At 32.6% G+C, this 23,086-nt stretch overlaps 1 protein-coding gene across 2 annotated transcripts in view; it reads right to left on the bottom strand.

Annotated features, from left to right (window-relative positions):
* The window catches only part of LOC145258248 (dolichyl-diphosphooligosaccharide--protein glycosyltransferase subunit TUSC3-like), a 128,160-nt gene that overhangs the window by 66,453 nt on the left and 38,621 nt on the right, over positions 1-23,086 (bottom strand). For both annotated transcript variants that reach the window (XM_080116236.1, XM_080116227.1), the window contains exons 2-6: positions 21,093-21,262; positions 11,348-11,465; positions 7,994-8,076; positions 5,920-5,977; positions 914-1,054 (exon numbers count right to left, since the gene is read on the bottom strand). In XM_080116236.1, coding sequence (XP_079972362.1) covers positions 914-1,054; positions 5,920-5,977; positions 7,994-8,076; positions 11,348-11,465; positions 21,093-21,262 — 570 coding nt within the window. The remainder of the gene's footprint in view (positions 1-913; positions 1,055-5,919; positions 5,978-7,993; positions 8,077-11,347; positions 11,466-21,092; positions 21,263-23,086) is intronic.

Genomic DNA, 23,086 nt, shown 5'->3' on the forward strand with positions numbered 1-23,086 from the left:
CTCTCTTCAAGTCTAATGCACTTTCTCATCCTTCTCAGCTATGCTTCTATGCACTGTTGGAACAATGCTCTTCAGCTCCATCATTATGGCCCTCCTGAATACCTCAAGAAGAAAAAAAAGCCATCTTGATGATTTCCTTTAACTTGGGGAAAATAAGTTACGTGAAGCAAGATCAAATGAAGAGGATGGTTGTTACAGTATGACAATGTTCTAAGCAGGTGTATTGGAATGAAAAGCAGAGGTAATAAAAATGTAATAATTATAAAACGCTACTATTGGTTACATAATCCATGATATAAGGTTAGATGATAACAATTCACTTATTACTCTTCTACCCATAGCTCACACATCATAACCAATCCATTATTTGTCCAGTCATGTTATATTTGATAAAAAGTTGAATTAAAAGGGTTTCAAGTTTGAAATAATATTTTGTTTGAATGATTGAAATAATGTCTGTGCTTTTGTCTTTATCAACATTGATCTACATTTTGGACAATGTGCGATCAACAAATATCTTGCATGTTCAAAATGTCAACTTTCTGAACAAACTTAATCACTTTGCCATCCATTTATTTTCTCCATATCCAAGTTCACATCCATCTCTGTTGTTTTACAGTTCTCTCTCGGCCTATTAGTTATTTTACTGCACTTCTTGTATACACAATACTTGCATGTACCACAAAAAATTGAGCTGCACCAGACCCTCTTACCACAAATTGAGCATGAGAATTTTCTTATTTACAGGGGATTTTCAACACTATAACTACTGATCAACACTTGTCTTGGTGACATTTGCATACTCATTTCATATAAAGGTTTTAATATAAAAAGCAACAACAAAATGGCAGCAGTGGTCAATAAATATTAAAAAAAATTAGTTTACTTGATATTAATCCACTTTACAACTTACCATTGCACCAATTCCCCATGATGTCTTGTTGTATAAAAAGTCCAAATTATTTCGTTTGAGATACAGTAAGCCACCAACCAGGGAAAAGAGTAAGGCAACTGCCAAAGTTCCAGAATAATTAGGAGGACGGAATACTCGAACCTGGAAATATAAAAAAGAGAAATGTATAATTCTTTAAGGTTCATTTAGAAATAAAAAGTTATAAATTTTTATTCTTCAAGTTTAATATTTTTGAAGTTTTATGGTAAATACTGAATATCAGTCAATGTATAATTGTATAAATGTTTTTTATTGTCAATTTCCATAATGTTTTTTATTTATCTATGAATTTTCACACTTAGCTAAATCTCTGCCCTACAGAGTTAAATTATTAATAAAATAATTGAATAATGTAGTAATATGCAAGGAGTTTGGTTTGAAGGTTAAGACAATGCAGTTTCGTAGAAAAACAGTGCTGGGTATGAGATAAGGTAAAAAGAATGACACTATTGAAAGGTTTCATTGATTTTTTTTTTTTTTACAAGGTGGTCACCACTTATCAAGGCCCAGAAGCCACTCGGGGATAAGGGTTATTGTAAGTACAGTACGTTAGTGTGGATATTTAAAGCGTCTACTTAAGGGGGCGGTTCATCAGGAATTTGTTTACGTTGGACTTGAAGACATCTAAGTTGTAGTCAGGAGGGACGCAGGCAGACAGAACAGAGTTCCACAGGTGTGCACTTCTAAGAAAGAAGCTTTGTTCATGGAATCTACGTATTGATTTAGGCATAGATAAAGAGTGGGGAAAGTTTTTGACTGGATTCAGCTAGACGGGTGTTTTTTGTAAAAGATTGGCGAGGGGGGACCAGAGATTGGAGTTCAGACGAGCACCTGCCATGGAAATAACAATAAAACAAAGATAGGCTTGCAACATCTCTTCTGTGGGAGAGAGGTTGCAGGGAAGAGAAAAGGGCATCCCCCACTAAGCCACGAAGTCTATTTTGTACTCTGTCAAGGCAGGATAGGCTGTTTTTAGCAGTTCCTGCCCAGATATGGCAGCAGTATTCCATCCTTGGAAGTATTTGGCTTTTATATAGATAGAGAATTGCATCAGTAGTGAGATATCTTCTGGAGCGGTAGAAGGATCCCACCATCTTTCCAGCGACCTTGGCAACAGACTTGATGTAAGTGTTCCATTTCAGATCAGGAGTGAAGGTCAAAACCAGAAGCTTGTCAAAACATGGGGCTTCTCCTAGACGAGAGCCATCCATTTCAATTGATGCCAGATGGGGATCAGAGCGTTGATGATATAAAGATAGGAATTTGGTTTTAGATGCATTAAAGGTAACCAGCCACATCTTCCTCCACTGAACCACTCGTTCGAGATCAGAGGAGAGAGAATCAGAGAGAGCTTTGTCATTTACGGCCTTTGATGTGTTGCTGTAGATGGTCATGTCATCAGCATAGATGTCAACGAATGATTTAAGTATGTGTTTAGGGAGATCATTGATGTAGATCAGGAAGAGAGTTGGGCCCCGGATGGACCCTTGAGGGACTCCAGCATTAACACTGCAGGCCTCTGATTTTTGTCCATCAACCACCACTCTTATGAGCCTATCAGAGAGAAATGATTTTATGACAGAGAGAATATTTCCAGTTATACCGTAGCTGGAGATCTTGTGAAGTAGGCCTTTATGCCATACTTTGTCGAAGGCCTTTGATATGTCAAGAGCAATTGCCCTGGAAAGGAAGCCTTTGTCAAGAGATTCACTAATCCTATAAGATATAACCGTTAGCACATCTGCGGTAGATCTTGCAGAACGGAAACCATATTGCGTGTCACTAAGAAGGTTATTTCTGCTGAGGTGGTTGACTATTTCTCTATTTAATATGGATTCCAGCAACTTACTCATGACACACAGGAGACTTATTGGTCTGTACTGAGAGGGAGATGACTTATCAACTGAGTTCTTAAATACAGGGCATACTGATGAGGTTTTCCAAGGTGTTGGAAAGCACTTCTCCTTAAGGCAACATTTAAACAGTTTCGTAAGTATGGGAGCAAGTTCTGGTTGAAGCTTTTTTAACACTATAATTGGGATGCCGTCAGGGCCAGTAGCTTTACTGGAATCAAGGTTCTTGATTAGCTTGGTGACCTCATGCACAGATATTTGTATGTTACCTAGCGTGTTCTGTGTTATAGGAGAAAATATGGGGAGTTGATGGCCTTCGTCGCATAGGGTAGAATTAGCTGCAAGTTTTTGGCAAATAGTTTGGCCTTGTCGGAATTTCTTTACCATAATATGTCAAACCAGGATGATATCGTTATGTTCTCTAAATTTTCAAGGTATACCCCATCTTCAGAAAAAAGAAACAAATATGTACAATCATTCATGGAGGTGTGTTCACGTCAGAAGCCAGAAATAACAGGATCGCAATAGAGCAGGTTCACAGGATTCGTAAATTATTTTGGAAATGCAGGTTGGCATTTATTTTTGTAATTGTTATAGTTATCAGTAATAATTATATTTCTATGCACTTCACTTAAATGTAATTATAATTATTTTATCATTTATTATGCACATGTTCATATAGTTCTCTTCGATTTTGTTTTTGTAATTAAGATCTAAGGGCAATAACTCATTGTGACAAATGTTGGAAATAAGTAGAGTTTGAGAGAAATAACTAATTATGCCGAAATAAGTTTGGAAATTTAATCCATCAGATTCTTATATTAAATAAATAAGGTTAATTGTTCAGAAAAGTCATCAATCCAGTTACACTTCATGGCTGGAAGAAGTGAAGTTATAGCCAACTGAAACCGTGGCTCAGAATGGTGAAGCAGGATGCAGAATTTTTTACAGTGCTCACTAAAAGAATAAAGATTGGCCATCATTCATTTCAATGTTGGCAACAGACCACTGTGCTTGGTTGTCCTTTATTTAGAACTAGCAGGGGGTACCCGGTGTTGCCCGAGTGTTTGGAGGTGTGTGTGGTCGGGGGGTGTTAATGAAAACCTAAGAATAAGCGAAGTAAAAAAAAAAAAAACAGAAAAACGAACGTTACGTGAAAAATGGCTTAAATAACCCTGCTTCAATATTAAAATTTTTAAAATCAAAAAAAAAAAAAAAAGAACATCTCACACCATGATTCGAACCCAAAACGTTTAGATAATGACCCAACGCTCTAACCAACTGAGCTAACACAACGTACATGAAATTGTGTCAGTTTTTCAAATATTTAAACTAAATCAGGTTATGACGTCGTCTGACGCATGCGTAGAACTGATCTCGTCATGAGAGGACAGTTTTGCTGGGAAGCAACCCCGCAGTATTGTGTTCCACAGATGAGTATTTCTAAGAAAGAAACTTTGTTCATGGATAGGCATAAATAGAGAGTAAAGGAAATTGTTGATTGTGGTTGTAAGCCAGATGAGTGTTTGTTGAGAATGTTTACAGAAGTGAGACCATAGATTGAAGTTTGGTAGAGCACCTGCGATGAAAATAATGATAGAGCAAGAGATAGGCTCGCAATGACTTTTCTGTGAGGAAGAGGTAGTAGAGGAGAAATTAAAATTGTCTTTCTACTTCCTCTATCAAATTGTCTCAGTGCACAGTGTTGAATATCCTCCTTTCAGCAAGCTCTTCTGATTTAGTTACACTCTTCAGTATTAACGAGGAAAATTCATTGAGAAGCCATCAGGTCTGAGAAAAAAAAAAAACAGTGGCCAAATCAAACATGGCTCAAAACAGTGAAGCAGGATGCAGAACTCATTATTGGTCAACATATTTACAGTGTTCCCTGATTAACTTTGAACTGCTGCAGAACTCTTAATTTATTGGAAGGGATTGGCACACAAAAAGAATGCCATCACAAGTCAATATGGAATCCACATCCATACTAAATTGATTTAACAAAATTTAATGTTTACTTGAATGCGATAGAATTATTATTATCATTAAATTTGGCTAATAATTCTTAGTAAGAAAAAAATAAGGCTATTATCTAAATATAAACAAATGGTTGCTAATAATATCAAGACTAAAATGTCGCTTATGAAAATCAATTAAAATTTACTTAATGCACACTTGAGAAAATTAAGCTTAATTTTTTTTTTATTTAAATGCATTACTTTTTCTGTTTCCTAAAGTTACAAATATGGCTCAATTTAGAATATAGGATTAAATGTTTTCGTTTAAACAACTTTTTAAAATAATTTTTTCAATAAAAACACTTAAGATATCAATAAATTTTTAAATAATTTAAGACAGTGGAAAAATGTATTAAACTTATTAAAAATCTTTATGCAATTTAAATATCACCTCAGTTATAAATGCATATGTCAGTGTGTATATTTAAGGCATTGTAAATAAGTATGATAGCATTGAACAAAGATTCAATGCAACTTAAAATAACTACCTGTTACTTGTTTTAGTGATGGAAGGTGGTGACAAAGTTTCTTCTCACACATATAAAGAATTGATATTTTCATTATTTATATTCAGGCAGGTACTTTAAGTCAATAAATGACTGATTAAAATGCATGATACTAACATCAGTGTAATTTTCATGAAAGAGCAATTCAAAATGTGAAGTGCAATTTTTTTTTTTTTTTTTTTTTTTTTTTTTTTAAATCAGAACTATTTTTACCTCACCATACATTATCTTTTTGGTAGAGTTTGTTTGTTTGTCACTGTGCTTGTTTCTATAAAGCCTGGCATCCACATCACTTGACTAAACATCAGTTATAATCTATCTTAGAACTGATTTAACTGTGGGATATCTAAGTCAAAGCTCAAGTTCACAGAAAAAGTGAAAGATAACTTTAGTTCTGTTCTTCGTAAACTCGTTTCTTGACGAATACTCTAGTCAATGATTCTTGCATCTTATGATTTGAAAAATTCAGTTATGGTTGACATTTTGACAGAACTTTAACTTCTGAAATTTCCAAATTTGATGTGTACACCTGATGCTCTTTGATAACACTAAAAAAAAAAAAAAAAAAAAAATCAAAATAAATTTCTTACTTGAATATCTGTCCTTTCTCCAACCCATCTGGCTATTTGTTCAGCAGCAAATCCAACCCTATATCAAATAAAGAAGCAGTCAATAAAAAAATATATCAACACATTTTCAAAAAAAAAGCATTCACTGATTTCAACAATAAAGCTTGTGTTTTTAGTCAGAAATTAAGTGAATGATTGAAAAAATATATTTTGAAGTTGTCTTAGAGTGAATCATTAGTGATAATATATTGTTTCATCGCTTGTTTAGAGTTTTTCAACATCATAACTCCATCAGTAACTAAGACAGCAAAGGCTTAGCTCACTTGAATATATACTGAATTACCTCCCTTAGAGTTACTTTGAAAGAAATTGCAAATAATATTTGTTTGCAATTTTTTAACTGCTTATTTTTATACATAGTTTTGTTTCTTTTCTTTGTTAATTTTATTGTCAGTTTTGTCTTTATGAAAACGGCGATTATATTTCCATTTTTTTTTTTTGTGCAGAATTGATTATAGATTATTTTGAACTTCTATATTTGTGGAAGAGACACAATTCTCTTTGAAATCACCACCAAAAGAATAGTAAGATTTCAGACTTTCTTTAGCAGGTAGGTGGTAGAGAAAGATAAAAAGTGAAAGAATCAAGATTTGACTATAAAAAAGAGCTACTGAAGCATGCGAAAGAAGCTGGTCAACAAGTTAAAATATCTACTGAAGCCAGACATGTTGTAGTTCTCCTATGAGAAAAATTTCTGCCAGGACGAGATCAACATTTTGAACAGGTGACTCACTGCTTCATCCAAAGACATGGCTAGAGTTATGTAAAATTTCCAGTGGCAACCGTGAACTTAAATGTTCTCAGAAATTTAGGCGACATCATTCCACTTCCACTTCTGCTCTGAAGACTTCAGGCTGAACCCAGATAAGTGCATTCACATTCTGAGCGAAGTAATGAAACAACCAGGTAGTTACATGTAGGTCATATGTGTAGCAGTGAGATTCGGCAGCTTGCTGTATAAGCCAGAAGACCAATCCCTGACTATTAGTGAACTTTGTTGACTATACTTTACTAGACATCTAGTCTTTATTAAATAGAATTTTAGCAAATTTCAAAAGAATTTTTAAAAGGTTCTCAACAACTTTCAGAAAGAAGTTAATGAATATAGATGAATTTTAATCTTTCTTCAGAGTAATCATGCAGTAAGCAGTAGCATTATATATTAAAGATTTTCAAAAGAGATTATTTGGTCCTATTTATAGGTCAATAGGACCTAATGGTTAAACCCTTTGGGCATGTGTGTCACTTAATTGTGATCATATATACATTTCCTATTCTAAAGCTCATAGTTCAAAATGAGCACAAATAAATCAATAGCCAATATACGAGTATCTAGCTTTTGATTGAGATCTTATATGGCATGTGTTGCGATACAAATTTAGCAAAATATCTTTCAGACTGAAATTTTACAAATTATTTGCATATGCCTGGTTTAAGAAATAAATTTTTAAAAAAATAAAAACCATTAAGAGAAAGATTTTGTATATGTGTGGGAGAAGGTGGATAACAGAAAATATTCTTTGATGACACCAAACAAGTCTTCTACTCTTCCCACTCCCCATTCTCTATCATGAATGGTTTGAATAAGCAAAATTAACATTTCCATAGAGTGGGGAAGAAAAGTAAAACAAGAGAGGAAGAGAGAAAAACAGAAATAGAAGGTGAGCAAGAGGGGAAAAAAAGGAACTAAAGCACAAATCAGACTTCTTTAAATAAAAAAATAAGGAAGTGGTTCAGTTTTTTAAAAAATAGAATCTCACTTCTATGATAAAGTCAAACAGAAATAAAGGATAGATATATTTTACAATTAATTTTAGTGAACATAATTTAATTATTATCAAATAAAATTATATGTCTCTGAATTCACGCATGAACAAAATGGTGGTCATCAAATTTTTACATCAAAAATTTAAAGAAAATATTTTCCAAAAGATTAAAATTTCTCCTTAGTAGATAAAATATTTTTGTATTGTTAACATTAAATGTAAATATGTTGTTGATGAGATTTTTTTTGTTTTAATCATCAAAAACTTACCGATGAATGTCCATTGTATCCCCTTTCTTTGGTTTACCTTTGGCAGGAAAATGCATGAAGACGGGGGCCGTGTTGATCTTTAACTGTAAAATAACGAAAATAAAGCAAAACATTTTTTTTAAAATCTATAGGCATTTCTTCATACAGATTTTCAATGTCCATTTTCAAGGACTTTTTAAAGTTTTTCAAGGTCTTCTCCAGACAAAATTCAAGTTTTCACAATAAAATCTGAGGTTTCTTTTACCATCCACAGTGATTCGAAAAAGTGGTAAAAAGTCAAACATACAACAAATAAATATTACCATAGCCAATAAAAGTTACTTTGCAACATACCTGCATCATTTTTTAGTGTATTTAAGTAGTTTTAAATGTTTTTTATTTCATCTTAAATCTTAATTCTCTTTACGGCTTTTAATTTCCAACTAAGATGGCTGCCGTCTTGTCTATTTTTTTGGAGGGCCCCACCAACCTAATTTTAAATTATCACAATTTTATTTTTGGTGGGTGGAGTTTCATCTGTGCAAGGAAAGCATTTTTTAGAGGGGGCCGGGGTTTTAGTTATGGCAGCCACCACTACTCCTCCCCCCTTGTGCCCCAATCAAAAAAAAAAAAAATTAATTTATAAATGAGAACAAAAATAAACAGCAATTTGAATTTTTATCACAAAACTGCTCGAGGTAGTTTTGTGATAAATGGACATAATTCTTGTATCCACAATACTATGGAATTTAAGAACAATGTATTTAGATTTTATTTGCAATATTTAAAAAATATTTTAACGGTATTTTTATTAATATTTAAAAAATAATTTAACAGTATTTATTTCAATTTTATTTTTACTATTTCGACACAAACTTTTACTGGACATAAAGAATACAATTTTCAAAGCCTTTTCAAGAAATTTTTCATATTTTCAAGGATTTTTCAAGGTAATAATACAAATAAGGCCTTTTCAAGGCAAAAGCCAAAATTCAAGGACTTTTCAAGTCTGTATGAAACCTGGTATCTGTTGAGGAATACGATTGAAAATGTGGTAGAAAATATAAAGGCAAAGTAAATGTTGCAGTAGAAGAAACTACTCAGACAAGCTGCAGCACATCTGTCAGGTGACAGAATTGGGGGAAAGGAAACAGTAAAAATTTTGGGTTTGTAGATAAATTCATTTCATATATAGTATTAAATTTTCTTATGAGGAGAATAGTTGCTTTTAAAGGATGAATTAGGAGGACAGAGAGTAAAGTGTTTGATATATGAGAGAAAACATCAAAATTGAGAGTTGCTGTTTTTAATTTTCTGTAAGTTTTCCTTTCGGGATTATACAGTTGGTACAAATTATGAAATTAGTGAAAAGAAGTTCGATTTTATAATGGCAAGCAAGATGGTTACTTCTCAGATACTCATAAAATTTGATTTTCTGAGTTAAAAATAAAACTATAAGATCAATTTACATGATTTTTTAAATATGATATTTTTATTCCGAGACGGATGCATACATCAAAGATTTTTCTGTATTTTTTTTTAATTAATTAGGTTAAAATCTTAACAAGCACTGCCATATTTTAGATGCTAATAGTTGTCCTTCCATTAACAAAATATCTGGAAAACAAAATCTTATTAATAAAAACTTCAATAAATACGGATTAAAACAAAAAAATCTAGTCAAGGTATCTCACCAATTGTTTTGTAATATTTTTTAATTGCAATTGCAAATACAGAAAGAAAAGAAAAGAATTTTTACCAAATTGCAACTATGTTTAACAGTTTGGGTGTCCATCGGCTTCACAATCACACATACTGATAAACAAGTTCTACATTATTGTGACTTGCCAACTAATATGTGTAGAATAATATTCATTGAATATGTTCACTTGTTGTACACAGTTAACACTTGAGAAATGAAAAGATACAAATGAGCGACTCATTCAACAAGACAAGCAAATGCTTCATAATGTGATTGCTAAAAGCTACAAAGAAGTTCTTGTTGAATTCTGCTAAGATCTAGCATTCTTTCTGTCACTTTTGACTGGTATGGCCATGTCAAGAGAATTTCCTACTGAAATCAGCATTTGAATCCGATGTAACTGTCAGAATAGCACCAGGCACACCTGATAAAACTTGAGAGCAATGTATTATTGATCACAGATACATGGAGTTAAACTCTGACGATATCACAGAATAAAAAATAGATGAAGAAGCTTCAAACACCTGCAAACACAGAACAATTAATGATAAAAAAATGTTTGGTTAATTAGTTTTCATATTTGTAGATGACATTTTGATTTTAGGATAGTTGGATGTATAAATCGATTATTATTATTTGGCCTTCAGTAGGAGTTCTCACACAGGTCATCATCCAAAATTACTCACTGACAACAACCAGCGGAGTTCCCTGGAGTCTGGGTGACAAGTCTCCTCAAATTTACAGTAATCTTCACCTCTTTCAATAATCTTTGTAAATGAATTTATGTTATCGCAGCAGCTGTTTACCATTGATTTTTCGCTGGCAATGAACATTGGCTTTCACTGGAATTTGGGTGGCACCAAACCTCAAGGTTCCAGTCTTCTTCACACTCATCCAGTCTGATTAGTGCTTTCTCTCCTTGGTCTTTCTATCCTCCTTGACTCTTTACAACTATTTGGTATAATGCCAATCTGTGCCGACATTACAATTATTTTTTTTGAGTGGGGAATAATGAACTTACAATTTTGCGGTTTCAGTTTTCTTGTTCCATGTGGGGTTCTACCTTTTTATTTTACTTCTACTGCAGTTTCCATATGGCCATTAGTGTTTGTGGCTCATGTGATTAGTTTCCACAAAATTTTAACTGTTTTCAGCATTATCATCTGTTGTATAGTTTCAGTCCTCCCCTTGATTCTGATTTCTAGTCTTTTATCCATGTTCTTTAGGATTGTTCCTAGTGCTCTTACAATTATTAGTATTATATTGATGATCATCATCATTGTTGTCATTGTATGATGGTTACATCTTCCTTAACCAAATTAGAAGTGTCAATCACAAATGAAAAAACTTGAAACGCAAGTTGACTGGTGAGAGAATTTACCAAATAAAAAGAAAATTTCCTAAAATTTACATCAGAAATAGATTGTTATATTCATTTATACAAAATCAACAATGATGATGATGAGGAAAACATGATTTTTTTTCATTACATTACATAAAATATGTTAAGTATGCTACAAAAAACTGCCTCCTCTGTAAAAACAGTTATGTAGATGGCATGCAAAATATATTAAGTTGGCAAAAATAAAAAATACACAGATGAAATAAAAATAGTGTTATTTACATCTATTCAACCAGAATATTATAAACAGCAGCCTAGAATTTTAACTTACGTTTGCAAATACATCCGATCCTTCATCATAATCAACCATTGCAAAAAAAAGCTTATTGCAGTATTGTTGTGAAAATCTCCAAGAATTGGCGAGAATAGTGAATTCCTCATTTGCATGCCTGTAGAAAGAAAAAAGATTTATAATCGTTCAAGAAAGTCTTATTTTTAGGTTGACAAGAAAGTTTTGTGGAATTTTTCATTTTGATTTTAAATGATGTATTTTCAAATAAGTTTTTGTTATAATACCTTTACTTTATATATCATTTTAAAGATTGTTTTTCGCTCTTTTTAATCATTCAATTTACAATCGCTGTAAAACAATTATGTCTTCTTTTCAGAACGTTGAATACAAAATGAAAAAAAAAAGCAAATTGGCACAATTTTCTTATTTTAATTTAAGCTAGGCCAAAAAAGTGCTGAAACAACTCACGGTATCAACAAGTTTGGCCAAGGAACCACTACTGAACACACAGCACAATGGTGGTTTAAGAAATTTTGTGGCAATGACGAGAGTGTCGAAAATAATGAATGTAGTGGTTGGCCATCGGATGTTTACAACAATCAAGAGTCTTAATTGAAGCCAATCCACACACAACTTGCTTCTGAATTAGACATAATGTATACAACAATTTCCAACAAAAGCACTTGATAAATGGATGCCTCACAAACTGAACAACAACCAAAAGAAACGCCATTATAAAGTGTCATCTCTTCTTTTACGCAACAAGAACAACTCGTTTCTCAATTGGATAGTGACTTGCGATGAAAAGTGGGTTCTTTATGATAACCGGCGACGCTCAGTTCAGTAGTTAGACACCGACGAAGCTCCACGACACTTCTCAAAGCCAGAGTTGCACCAAAAATAGGTCATGCTGACTGATCTCATCCATTACATTTTTTTGAATGCAGGTGAAACCATTACGGCGAAGGAGTACTCTCAGTAAATCAATGAAATGCATCAGAAACTTTGACAATAACACCCAGTATTAGTCAACAGAAAAGGCCAAATTCTCTTACACGACAATGTCCGACTACACGCTGCTAAACTGACCCTGCAGAAGTTGAACGAATTGGGCTACAAAATTCTGCCTCATCTGTCATATTCTCCAGCCCTCTCACCTATCGACTACCACTTTTTCAAGCATCTCAACAATTTTCTGCATGAGAAATGCTTCAAAAACCTAAGCAATATCAAAATCACCTTCAGCGACTTCATTGCCATCAGAACGCAACATTTTTATGTTACTGGCAAAAATACACTTGTTTTGCGTTGGCAAAAGTGTGTTCATTCTGGTGCTTATTTCGATCAATAAATTTTTGTTTGAGCCAAGATATGTTCAAGTTAAAAACCGCAAGAACTTTCTTGCCAACCTGATAAGTCGATGTCTCACAAAATATAAATAGATTTAATTAGGGTTGCAATAATATTTCCTCTCCATTCCTCACAATAGAAACTTTAAAGAAGTCAGAGCAAAATATGTTTTGCAAAAGTTAAAATAACTTTTATTCCTTGGCATGTTATATTTAGTTGCTTATATTTTTTTTCTATGGGAATCGCTCCAGACAAGACATGAAGCTACTTGATGAAAAATATGCTACTTCAAGATCAAAAACTAGCCAACAATAAGTGTTATACAGTTAGATTCCAGCCCAGAAAGCAGCAATACTTCACTTTAGAAACATAAGCTTGTGGAATGTGAGAACTAGAGGCCAAAATAAGGAAAGTTAGTGCTATAATGTTGTCAGAAAATAAATCCAAGGTCAACTTTTCTTTTCTTAAAATGCAGTGACAATAGTAAACAAAACATTTTAATTATGAAAATGGCCTTAAAAAACTTTTAGTTAATTGTTATAGTTAAAAGGAAAATATGCATTGTAAAGCTGAAAAATATTGTGATAAATTGTTGTTGCATCAGTGAATCATTGCACCTCTAAATATGATGGCGCATAGCACAATCATAAATCAAAAATATTCCAGAATTTTATCTTACCAAAACCTTGATAGTTATATTTATGCATTACATATTTGAGCATTACTCAAGAAAACAAGATATACATGATTTGTATGAATTCAAAATAAAATGAAAGTGCACATTAGCAAGTCAGTCAAGTTTCGTACAGTCCTGAATGTTAGTTTGACTTGCCTATGTCTAGCCACACTGAAGAGCAATGATACAGTAAAACAGATTGCCCGTAGATGAATATCACGTATTAAATTATTAACGAGTTTACATTTTTTTAAATATTTAAGGAACGAGTGAATAAAAATCCATGAAACTTTGAGAAAGTGCTTACAATACCATTCAGCTACTCCAGTCAGAAAATAAAAGTATTTAAAGTAGTATTAGCAAAACTGTGGCAAAAGATAGGAATATCTGTTGATTTCAGTGTATCAAGTTATTAACGAAGTTAAAAAAAAAAACACAATATACCCATAACTTGTTTATTGAAATAATTTTTAAACATTAAATGAACTAGAAAAAATGCTTAGAACACAATAACTACATAGCAATTTCTACATTGACATAATTAGTAGGGGATATGCAATCCTTTTTTAAATGACTTGTAAAAGATGTTGGTCCACAGAATTAGTCAAATTTGTGATTTCGTCAAATTATTTCTTGGAGAGCATCCCACAACTCATCATTGCTCTTAAATTGGCGTCCACTTGCATAGAGGCATCTCTTTATGATGCTCCAAAGGTTCTCAATTGGGTTCAAATCTGGTGAATTTGCAGGCCACTCCATCTTCTGTAGCCCAGAGAACCCCATTTGTCGCAAATACTCTTTGTTTTTGCTTGCTGCATGCGACGGAGCATTATCCTACATAAAAATAATGGTTCTTCTGAAAGTCAACCTTCAAAGTTCAAAGTGCTCCTTCAGAAAAGCTATGTAAGCATTTGACATTTTTACGCCTTCTGGGACTCTCCAAAGGCTAACTAAAGTATCTCCGATAATCCCAGCCCAAATCATTATCCCCTCACCACCACCTTGTTGGCGCCTCAAATGCTGATGACGATGTCGTCCATCTAGGACCCATCCCTTGCTCCAGCCATCTGGACCATCAAGAGTGATACGCACTTCATCCATGAACAATAGAAAAATCCGTTTTCATGTTGTCCTCTGCCCATTTCAATCAGTTTTGTATGTGATGTTGCTTTAATGGAGGCTTTGTCACAGTATTAACAGACTACCATTTCTTTCAGAAGGCGACATCAAGTACTTTTTGAGACATTCTTCAATCCAGCTTGGTCAAAGACTTCGACTTGTCTGCCAGGGTTCTTAACAACTTAACGTTTAATTTGGAGTAGAGAACGGCATGAAACAACTCTAGATTTACCTTTATCAGCTCTCTTACATACCTTTGTAGGGTCCTTGACAAACTTCTTCACAGTTTAATGATACCTTTCTATCATTTTCGATATTTCGAAGGTAGTTTTACCTTTTGCTAGCTGTTCTGTAATAGTACTCTTTTCAGAACTACTCAAACCACCTTTACGACCCATTTTATTGACGTAACAAATTGCCTTGTTAATAATTTGACACATCTCAAATACCATGGATTCAGCAATTACGATGGCAAGTTGTTTACATTGCGCAGAACAGTACAAAAATTTCACAGTACGCGCAGCCCAGCATTGCCAACGTTTCCGAAACTTTTGATACAAAACTACCGGTAAGTTTCTGAAACTGATAAAAAATGTTATCTCGTTAATAATTTGACACGCAGTGTACAGTTGGGTATGTGCATATATTTATATATTTGTATGCATAGAATTCACTCCTGAAGCAATCAATAATGATGGAGTTTGGAACACAATTGCATAAGAGTGGCTAATATGGGCTACATTTAATTTAGTTTTATGCCAAAGGGGTAGAGGGGGTAAAAAATTCAGATACCTCCAACTTGTGAAATGTTAACACAATAAATATTCATTAAATTTCAGTTTCTTTGGAGACAGTTTCTAGAATCAAAATCTTGTAATAGATTTAATCAAAATTTGGAATCAGGATTCTAGACATAAAGTTTAGTTGCATTATATTTTGATTTTACTTTTCATAAAATGGTGTTAATTCACAGAATTAATTTTACTCATTCTAGGACAGGTATTTTTTTTTAGTGCGTGTGTATATCTATCTCTTTATTTATAAACTTAGATATGCGTATTTATATTATCTACATACAGGGTAATCTCCAAAACAGATCATTATAAATTTTTGAAATATATATTCTCAAAAATATGGTGAGTAACATAAGTGCATCTTCTTTTTTTCATGTTTACATTTAGTGGATGTGCATATAAAGTTTTTTTGTTTTTTTTTAATTTATTATTTTATATAAGCCTATCATGAATTTTGAAGCATATACTCTTGGTAATCCAAGGAGTAACATGGGACAATTATTTTTGTAAATTTTACCACTTACGTGTGCAGACCCGAACTCACAATTAAAAAAACTTAAAATTACATACAAAAGAATTTAGAGAAAAGAATTGTTCTACATCAAATTCTCAGTAATATTAAATAGTACATTTTTAAAAGGTTTGATGTACACATATGAATATTAATAGTATGGTTGTGTTTGATAAAATCCTAAACTATTGAAGTTATGAATCATGGATTATGTATTCTATGCAACAGGGTGAGTAACATGAGCACATGTTTTTGGTGAACTTTATCATTCAAGAGTGTGCTACAAAAGCTGTATCCTTCCCTTAACAAAAATAAATAAAAAAAATTTAAATTTGAAAACCTATTAAGAAACCAGATAACACTATGCATGATTTTTTTCAAATAAATTAATTTTTTATCTCAATATTTGTACACACATACCAGCACATCTTACTATGACTATCAGACATTAAATAAACAGTGTCTTCAACAAGATCAGAAGAAATCGACAATCTTTTACTATGCTGTAAGATCTTAATAATGAAAAAAATAAATAAATGGTCTGTGTTACTCTGAGAAAAGCTCATGGAGCCGAAATTTAGATTAAAAACATAAATAATTTATTTGAAAAAAAAAAAATATACTGCATTCTGTTATCTATTTTTTTTTTTTTAACAGGTTTGCAAATTTTGCATTGTACTGATGCTTCTACTGTAATAAAATTGATTTTAATATAAAAATTTTAAAGGAATTTTATATTAATTGCTTATCGCGTATCTGGTTATAGTTAGTTAACATATTTCCTAACTTCTGGTGTAGCACTACTGGAAGCAGTGAGAAGGCAAATCAGTTCCTTCACTTTTATTTATTTATTTTGTCTTTTTTTTATAATGGAGTCGCCATTTATCAAGGCCCAGAGGCCACTCAGGGATAAGAAATAATAAATGTAAGGTGGTAGTTTTCTAATTGCTAATGGTGTAGATAGGGTAGAATTTGGATTATTTAAGGGGACAGCTCAAGAACTTGTTTACATCGGACTTGAAGGCTACCATATTGTTATCATCCAGGAAGCAAAATGGCTATTGGAACAGCGTTCCACATGCGGGCAGTTCTAGAAACAAAGCTTTATTCAAAGAATTTGCATTTAGATTTAGGTAGAGAGTGGGGAAGATGGTTGATAGTCATAACTAGACGAGTGTTTATTGTGAAAGTTTGGCAAGGAGGGAGCCATAGATTCGAGCTCAAATGAGCACTTGCCATGAAAATAATGATAGAGCAGAGACAGGCTTGCAACATCTCTTCAGTGGGAAAGATGTTGCAAGGAAGAGAAAAGGGAATCACCTACTAGGTTTCGAAGCTAGTTTTAAACTATCAAGATGAGGTATGCTGAATCAGTATTTCTATTGTGAAGCGATTTATTGAAATAAAATAAGAGGACATTATTAAAACGTATGCAATAAAAATTAAAATTATACAGATAAAAATAAAATAATTAGTCTTTATTAAATAGTCCATTACTTAAAAAGATTTTAAAAAGTGTTTTCAATAAGTCTTTAAAAAATTAAAACTAATTTCAATAATTCTTAATTAAAATAAGACCGAAAAAATCTTTTCAATGATTGTTGAATAAAAAAAAGAAAGATTGGAAAAACGCAATTATAAAAGAATACATGCACAGCAGGAATATAAGTGTAAGAGAAAAAAGCAAAAGAACTGATTTACCTTGTCATCACTTCCGGTAGTGCTACACTGGAAGTTAGGAAGTAGGTTAGCTGACTATAATCAAGTTTCTTTTTTTTGAATAACTGATCTGCTAAATGAGAAAGCAAAACACTCGTCCCACAGTTTAGAGCTTATCTCTTTCTGAGAGGCACACAGATCCAACACGCCATGGGGAGATAAACCTAAAAGAATCAAATTTATTATGCGATGCATAGAGGGCCAAGTTTAACTGCCTCTTTGCTTTTCAATTAGAAATCTTAGAATTTTTCTTTGTTGTCTCCCTCATTCGACCACTCAAAATAACCAAAGGTCAATTTCTTGATAATTTGTTGAAAATTTCACAAATTGGAAGTATCTGAATTTTTTACCCCCTTGGCATAAAACTAAATTAAATGTAGCCCATATTAGCCACTCTTATGCAATTTTGTTCCAAACTCTATCATTATTTATTACTTCAAGAGTGAATTCTATGCATACAAATATATAAATATATGCACATACCCAACCGTACACTGCTCATCAATTTGTTGACAAAATTACATATTAAATAAAGAAGTAGTCAACCACCTCAACAGAAATAACCTTCTTAGTGACATGCAATATGGTTTCCGCTCTGCAAGATCTACAGCAGATGTGTTAACAGTTATATCACACAGGATTAGTGAATCTCTTGACAAAAGTTTCCTTTCAAGGGCAATTGCTCTTGACATATCGAAGGCCTTCGATAAGGTATGGCATAAGGGCCTACTTCACAAGATTTCCAGCTACGGTATTACTGGAAATGTTTTCTCAATCATTAAATCATTTCTCTCCGATAGGTTCATAAGAGTAGTGGTTGATAGGCAGAAATCAGAGGCCCACAGTATTAATGTTGGAGTACCCCAGGGTTCTATCCTGGGCCCAACTCTCTTCCTGATCTACATCAATGATCTCCCAAAACACATACTTAAATCATTCGTTGACATCTATGCTGATGACACGACCATCTATGGCAACACATCAAAGGCTGTAAATGACAAAGTTCTCTCTAATTCTCTCTCCTCTGATCTTGAACATGTGGTACAATGGGGGAAGAGGTGGCTGGTCACTTTTAATGCATCCAAAACCAAGCTTCTATCTTTCTATCATCAACGCTCTGATCCCCATCTGGCATCAATTGAAATGGATGGCTCTCATCTTGGAGAGGCTCCATGTTTTGACAAGCTTCTGGGATTGACCTTTACTCCTGATCTGAAATGGAACACGTACATCAAATCTGTTGCCAGGGACGCCGGGAAAATGGTGGGATCCTTCTACCGCTCCAGAAGATATCTCGCTACTGATGCAATTCTCTATCTCTATAAAAGCCAAGTACATCCAAGGATGGAGTACTGCTGCCACATCTGGGCAGGAGCTGCTAAAAACAGCCTATCCTGCCTTGACAGAGTACAAAATAGACTTCGTGGTTTAGTTGGGGATGCCCTTTTCTTTTCCCTGCAACTTCTCTTCCACAGAAGAGACGTTGCAAGCCTGTCTTTGTTTTATCGCTATTTCCGTGGCAGGTGCTCGTCTGAGCTCCAATCTCTGGTCCCCCCTCGCCAATCTTTCATGAGAAACACCCGTCTGGCTGAAACTACTGTCAATAATTTTCCCCACTCTTTATCTGTGCCTAAATCCAAACGTAGATTCCATGAGCAAAGCTTCTTTCTTAGAACTGCACGCCAGTGGAACTCTCTGCCGCTTGCCTGTTTCCCACCTGACTACAACTTGGACGTCTTCAAGTCCAATATAAACAAACTCCTGACAAACCGCCCCCTTAAGTAAGACACTATCAAAACCCCCAATACTAATGATTACTACAATACTATCTCATTGATTACTGTACACGCAATAACCCTTATCCCTGAGTGGCCTTCGGGCCTTGATAAGTGGTGACCCCCATGTAAAAAAAAAAAAAAAAAAAAAAATTATAAACATTTTTTTTTTTTTCAAAATATTAATTTCTCAGTATGAACTTCTGTTTAAAGAGACATTTTTTTTTTTTTTTTAAAGAGAAATCCAATTCTGTGGTAGAACCCAAAATGAAAACTATTTTCAATTTTTTGTGTTGCTTCCATTCTTAATAGCAATACCCACCAACAATAAAACGCTTTGGATAAGCATAAATTTCAAGGTAAACCTAAGAATTGTAGCACTTTAAATCCTCCAAATACCATCATTTTGTTCATATACATTAATAAATAATCTATATGATATAATTGAAGAATTGTTAGCAAACTGAAATGCCATAAAACAGCCATTTTCATAACTTGTTTTAAAAGTTGCTTTCAAAATGTCTGCTTTTGATAACTAAAATAATTTGATTACATTATTTTTTGTGCTAATGGCATCAACAACAAAATCCTTCCAATAATAATGCAAAGTTTCAGAACAAGCTGTCCAAAACTAAAGTTATTACAAATATTTAAATGAGAATACTCAGTGTTTTTTATTCATTTTTATTTTGTTTGTAATTCTTTACAAGACTGAGTTTATGGACTTAAAAAATTTTCAACAGGATGTAAAAATTAGTGGGATTTTGTATAGAAAGTTTGATGTTATTGAACTAATGCATGACTAATGCAATTTCATTTTGATTATTCAGTTTTGAACTTTTTTCTCTTATTGATGTTAAATCAATATTAACATTTTTTGTGATGACACATTCATAAAAACCACAGTTTTGATCAAATTTGCAGTGATATAGCTACATTTCACCCTCCCAGCATTCATTAGTCTTTTAGCCATGTCCTAAACCTTACTGGCAGCCATTCAGGGTTAGAGATAAAAAAAATTTAACTGCCTTAAAATGCTAGAATGGCTTGGAAATGAGGATCATTTTATATTAAATTATAGCACTTGCACAGTTTAATCAAAACATTAAAAAAAAAAAAAATATTGAAAAAAAAGGTTATATTGTACGTATCCGTTTTGAACTGAAGATCTCCGAAAAAAAATTTCACTTAATTTGATCAAGTAGTTTTTTTTTTTACAGCAGAAAAACACGCTTTTATGAGAGCGAGTTGAAGGCAGACATTTTGGATTTGTTTTTAATTTTTGTTTGAATTGTAGAATACGCCAGGGGGATATAACTCCAGTTAAAGCGCAGACACTTCCTTCCCATCTTTAATACTATCCTAAAAATCGAACCTTTTGCTCAGTATCATAAATTGTTTTTTTGCTGAAAAAAAAAAAAAAAAAAAAAAACTACTTGATAAAATTAAGTGAAATTTTTTTTTCAGAGAACTTCATTTCATAACGGATACATACAATTTAAACTTTTTTCGATCTTTTCATTTTTTAATATCTTGATTAAACTGTACAAGTACCAAATTTATATATGAAACTGATACACCACTTTAAATTCTAAAATATTTTATTTTTTGTCTTTTTTCTGACAATTTTTTTTAAGTGTTCAAACATTATCGCTTAAAATGTAGAATCTCATATGGGAATGAGTGGAGGATCAACAGGTGTTAATATACAAATGTATAAAAAAATTTTTTTAATAAAAACATCTTTCCATTGCAAAAACTCAAATTAACCGATACAAGACAGCTCAAGTCAAGAAAGTTAAAGTACCAAAAATACTTCTTAACTCATCATTTTACTTACCTACAAACCGTACACTGCCTTTGAGCCTGTAATGCAGTCAACATAAGGATCACCGAGTAGTTTCGAGGAGATGTCTTCACGTATTGCCTAAACTTATCACCATTTAGACGCAATACCACTTTCTTTGTGTTCCATTCCATCATCTGCTGAACTTTTTCGGAAAGAAGTTCCTGAAGGAGTAAAAAAAAATATTAATTAAAAACAAAACATTATTTAAAAGTAATTTTTATGCAAACAGATACATCACACTTAGTGAAATTCTTTTCATTGAAACTAGATTAAGTTCAATCAACTTTAGATTATGAAATTTATCTTATGATCATCTAAAAGGTTTCAACCTTATCATGGTAGCTACAAAACATACAATATAAAAACATTCTTAGTTATTTATTTTCTTTATTCTTCTTTCTTTTGTACTTTTTTTTCCTTATTTTTGAGATGAGAATTTATAATTTATATTATTTGAAATATGGTTTAAATTTTTTATTGTTATTTCAACAACATTTCGGATGATGTAACTTCCAACCTTTTTCAGCTATCCCCATAGATTAAATAAAGGGTTCTGTTTAAAATTCTATATAGACTCCACAGTTTGACATATCTGAGAAAGGTCAGAAGTTACATCAGGCAAAACATAACATCCGAGACGAGAACAGTAGAATAATCCCAATTGTTATTGTTACTTATTTTCATTACCCTTATCTTTAGATTACCCCCACATAAAAGACTTACATATCTATACTTACAATAAGTCCTGAATTTTTGCTTTTTTGTTTCTTACTTTTACCAGATCTCTACTTTATTTTTAGTTAAGAGGATTTGTTTTAATTTGACGTAAACAGATCTATGTATTTAATTCATTCAATATTATTTTTATCCTCATATCCGAAGCAATTAAAAAATATTTATTATAGGTTAAAACTATTTCAATTACAGTAACACCTATTGCTCAGTATCTTGTTTTTTATTTGCATTATATATATATATATATATATATATATATATAATGCAAATAAAAAAACAAGATACTGAGATATATATATATATATATATATATATATATATATATATATATATATATATATATAAATTATTTACTATAATAATTATTAAATAGCTAGACACTAGTGTTTCATCCTTTCAGGAATCATCAATGCAAGGTGTCACGATTAACGTGGATCGAGAGATTCAAACCCAGCAACGAATATATATTATAAAAATAAGGTGGCACTTTTTTCTTTTCTTTTTTTTTAAACATCATGATGAATATCAAAATTTTTTAAAGAAAGTCAAACGATCAAATTTTTTTTTTTCTTTAAAAGAGATGTTTATTTACCTTTAAAGATATGAAGCAAGCTTTTGCTCTGAACCAGGCTTTATCAAGCAATTTTTCTTTTTTTTTTTTTTTTTTATTAATGATTTTTTTATCTCCTTGGAGATGTAAAAATATCTTTGAGTAATAGTAATATATATATATTTATTCAGAATGTGAGAATATATATTTCCACAGTTAGACAACATCACAGCTCACAAGAGCCATGACAGCCAACAAACCAGAAGTCTAAGACTAGAGTTTTGTCCTCATTTTGAGCTCATTAGTTAGACACATCTGAACTCAAGATTTGAAACCCGAGCCTCTTGCCTGTGAGGCAAGCACTCTACCAGCTAATCAAACACGCCACATACACAAGAAAGCCTATTAACTGACACCGATGAAGTAAAGCACGGCGAAATCAGACAGTGGATTAAACCTACCTCGTACCGAATAAGGGACATGGTCATCGCAACCAGCTATAACCCAAGCCAATGTTTCGCAAGTAGGAATTTTATACTCGTAAGGACGATGCCATCATGATACGCTAACCTAGTGAACAATCAGTAATAGAATCTTCAGAATGTGAAAGAATATATAATTATTTCCACAGCCAGACAATGTCACAGCTCACAAGAGCCATGACAGCTAACAAACTGAAAGTTTAAGACTCGAGTTTTGC

Source organism: Euprymna scolopes, chromosome 3, assembly GCF_053919585.1.
Source record: "Euprymna scolopes isolate OS-2025 chromosome 3, ASM5391958v1, whole genome shotgun sequence".
NCBI lineage: Eukaryota > Metazoa > Mollusca > Cephalopoda > Sepiida > Sepiolidae > Euprymna > Euprymna scolopes.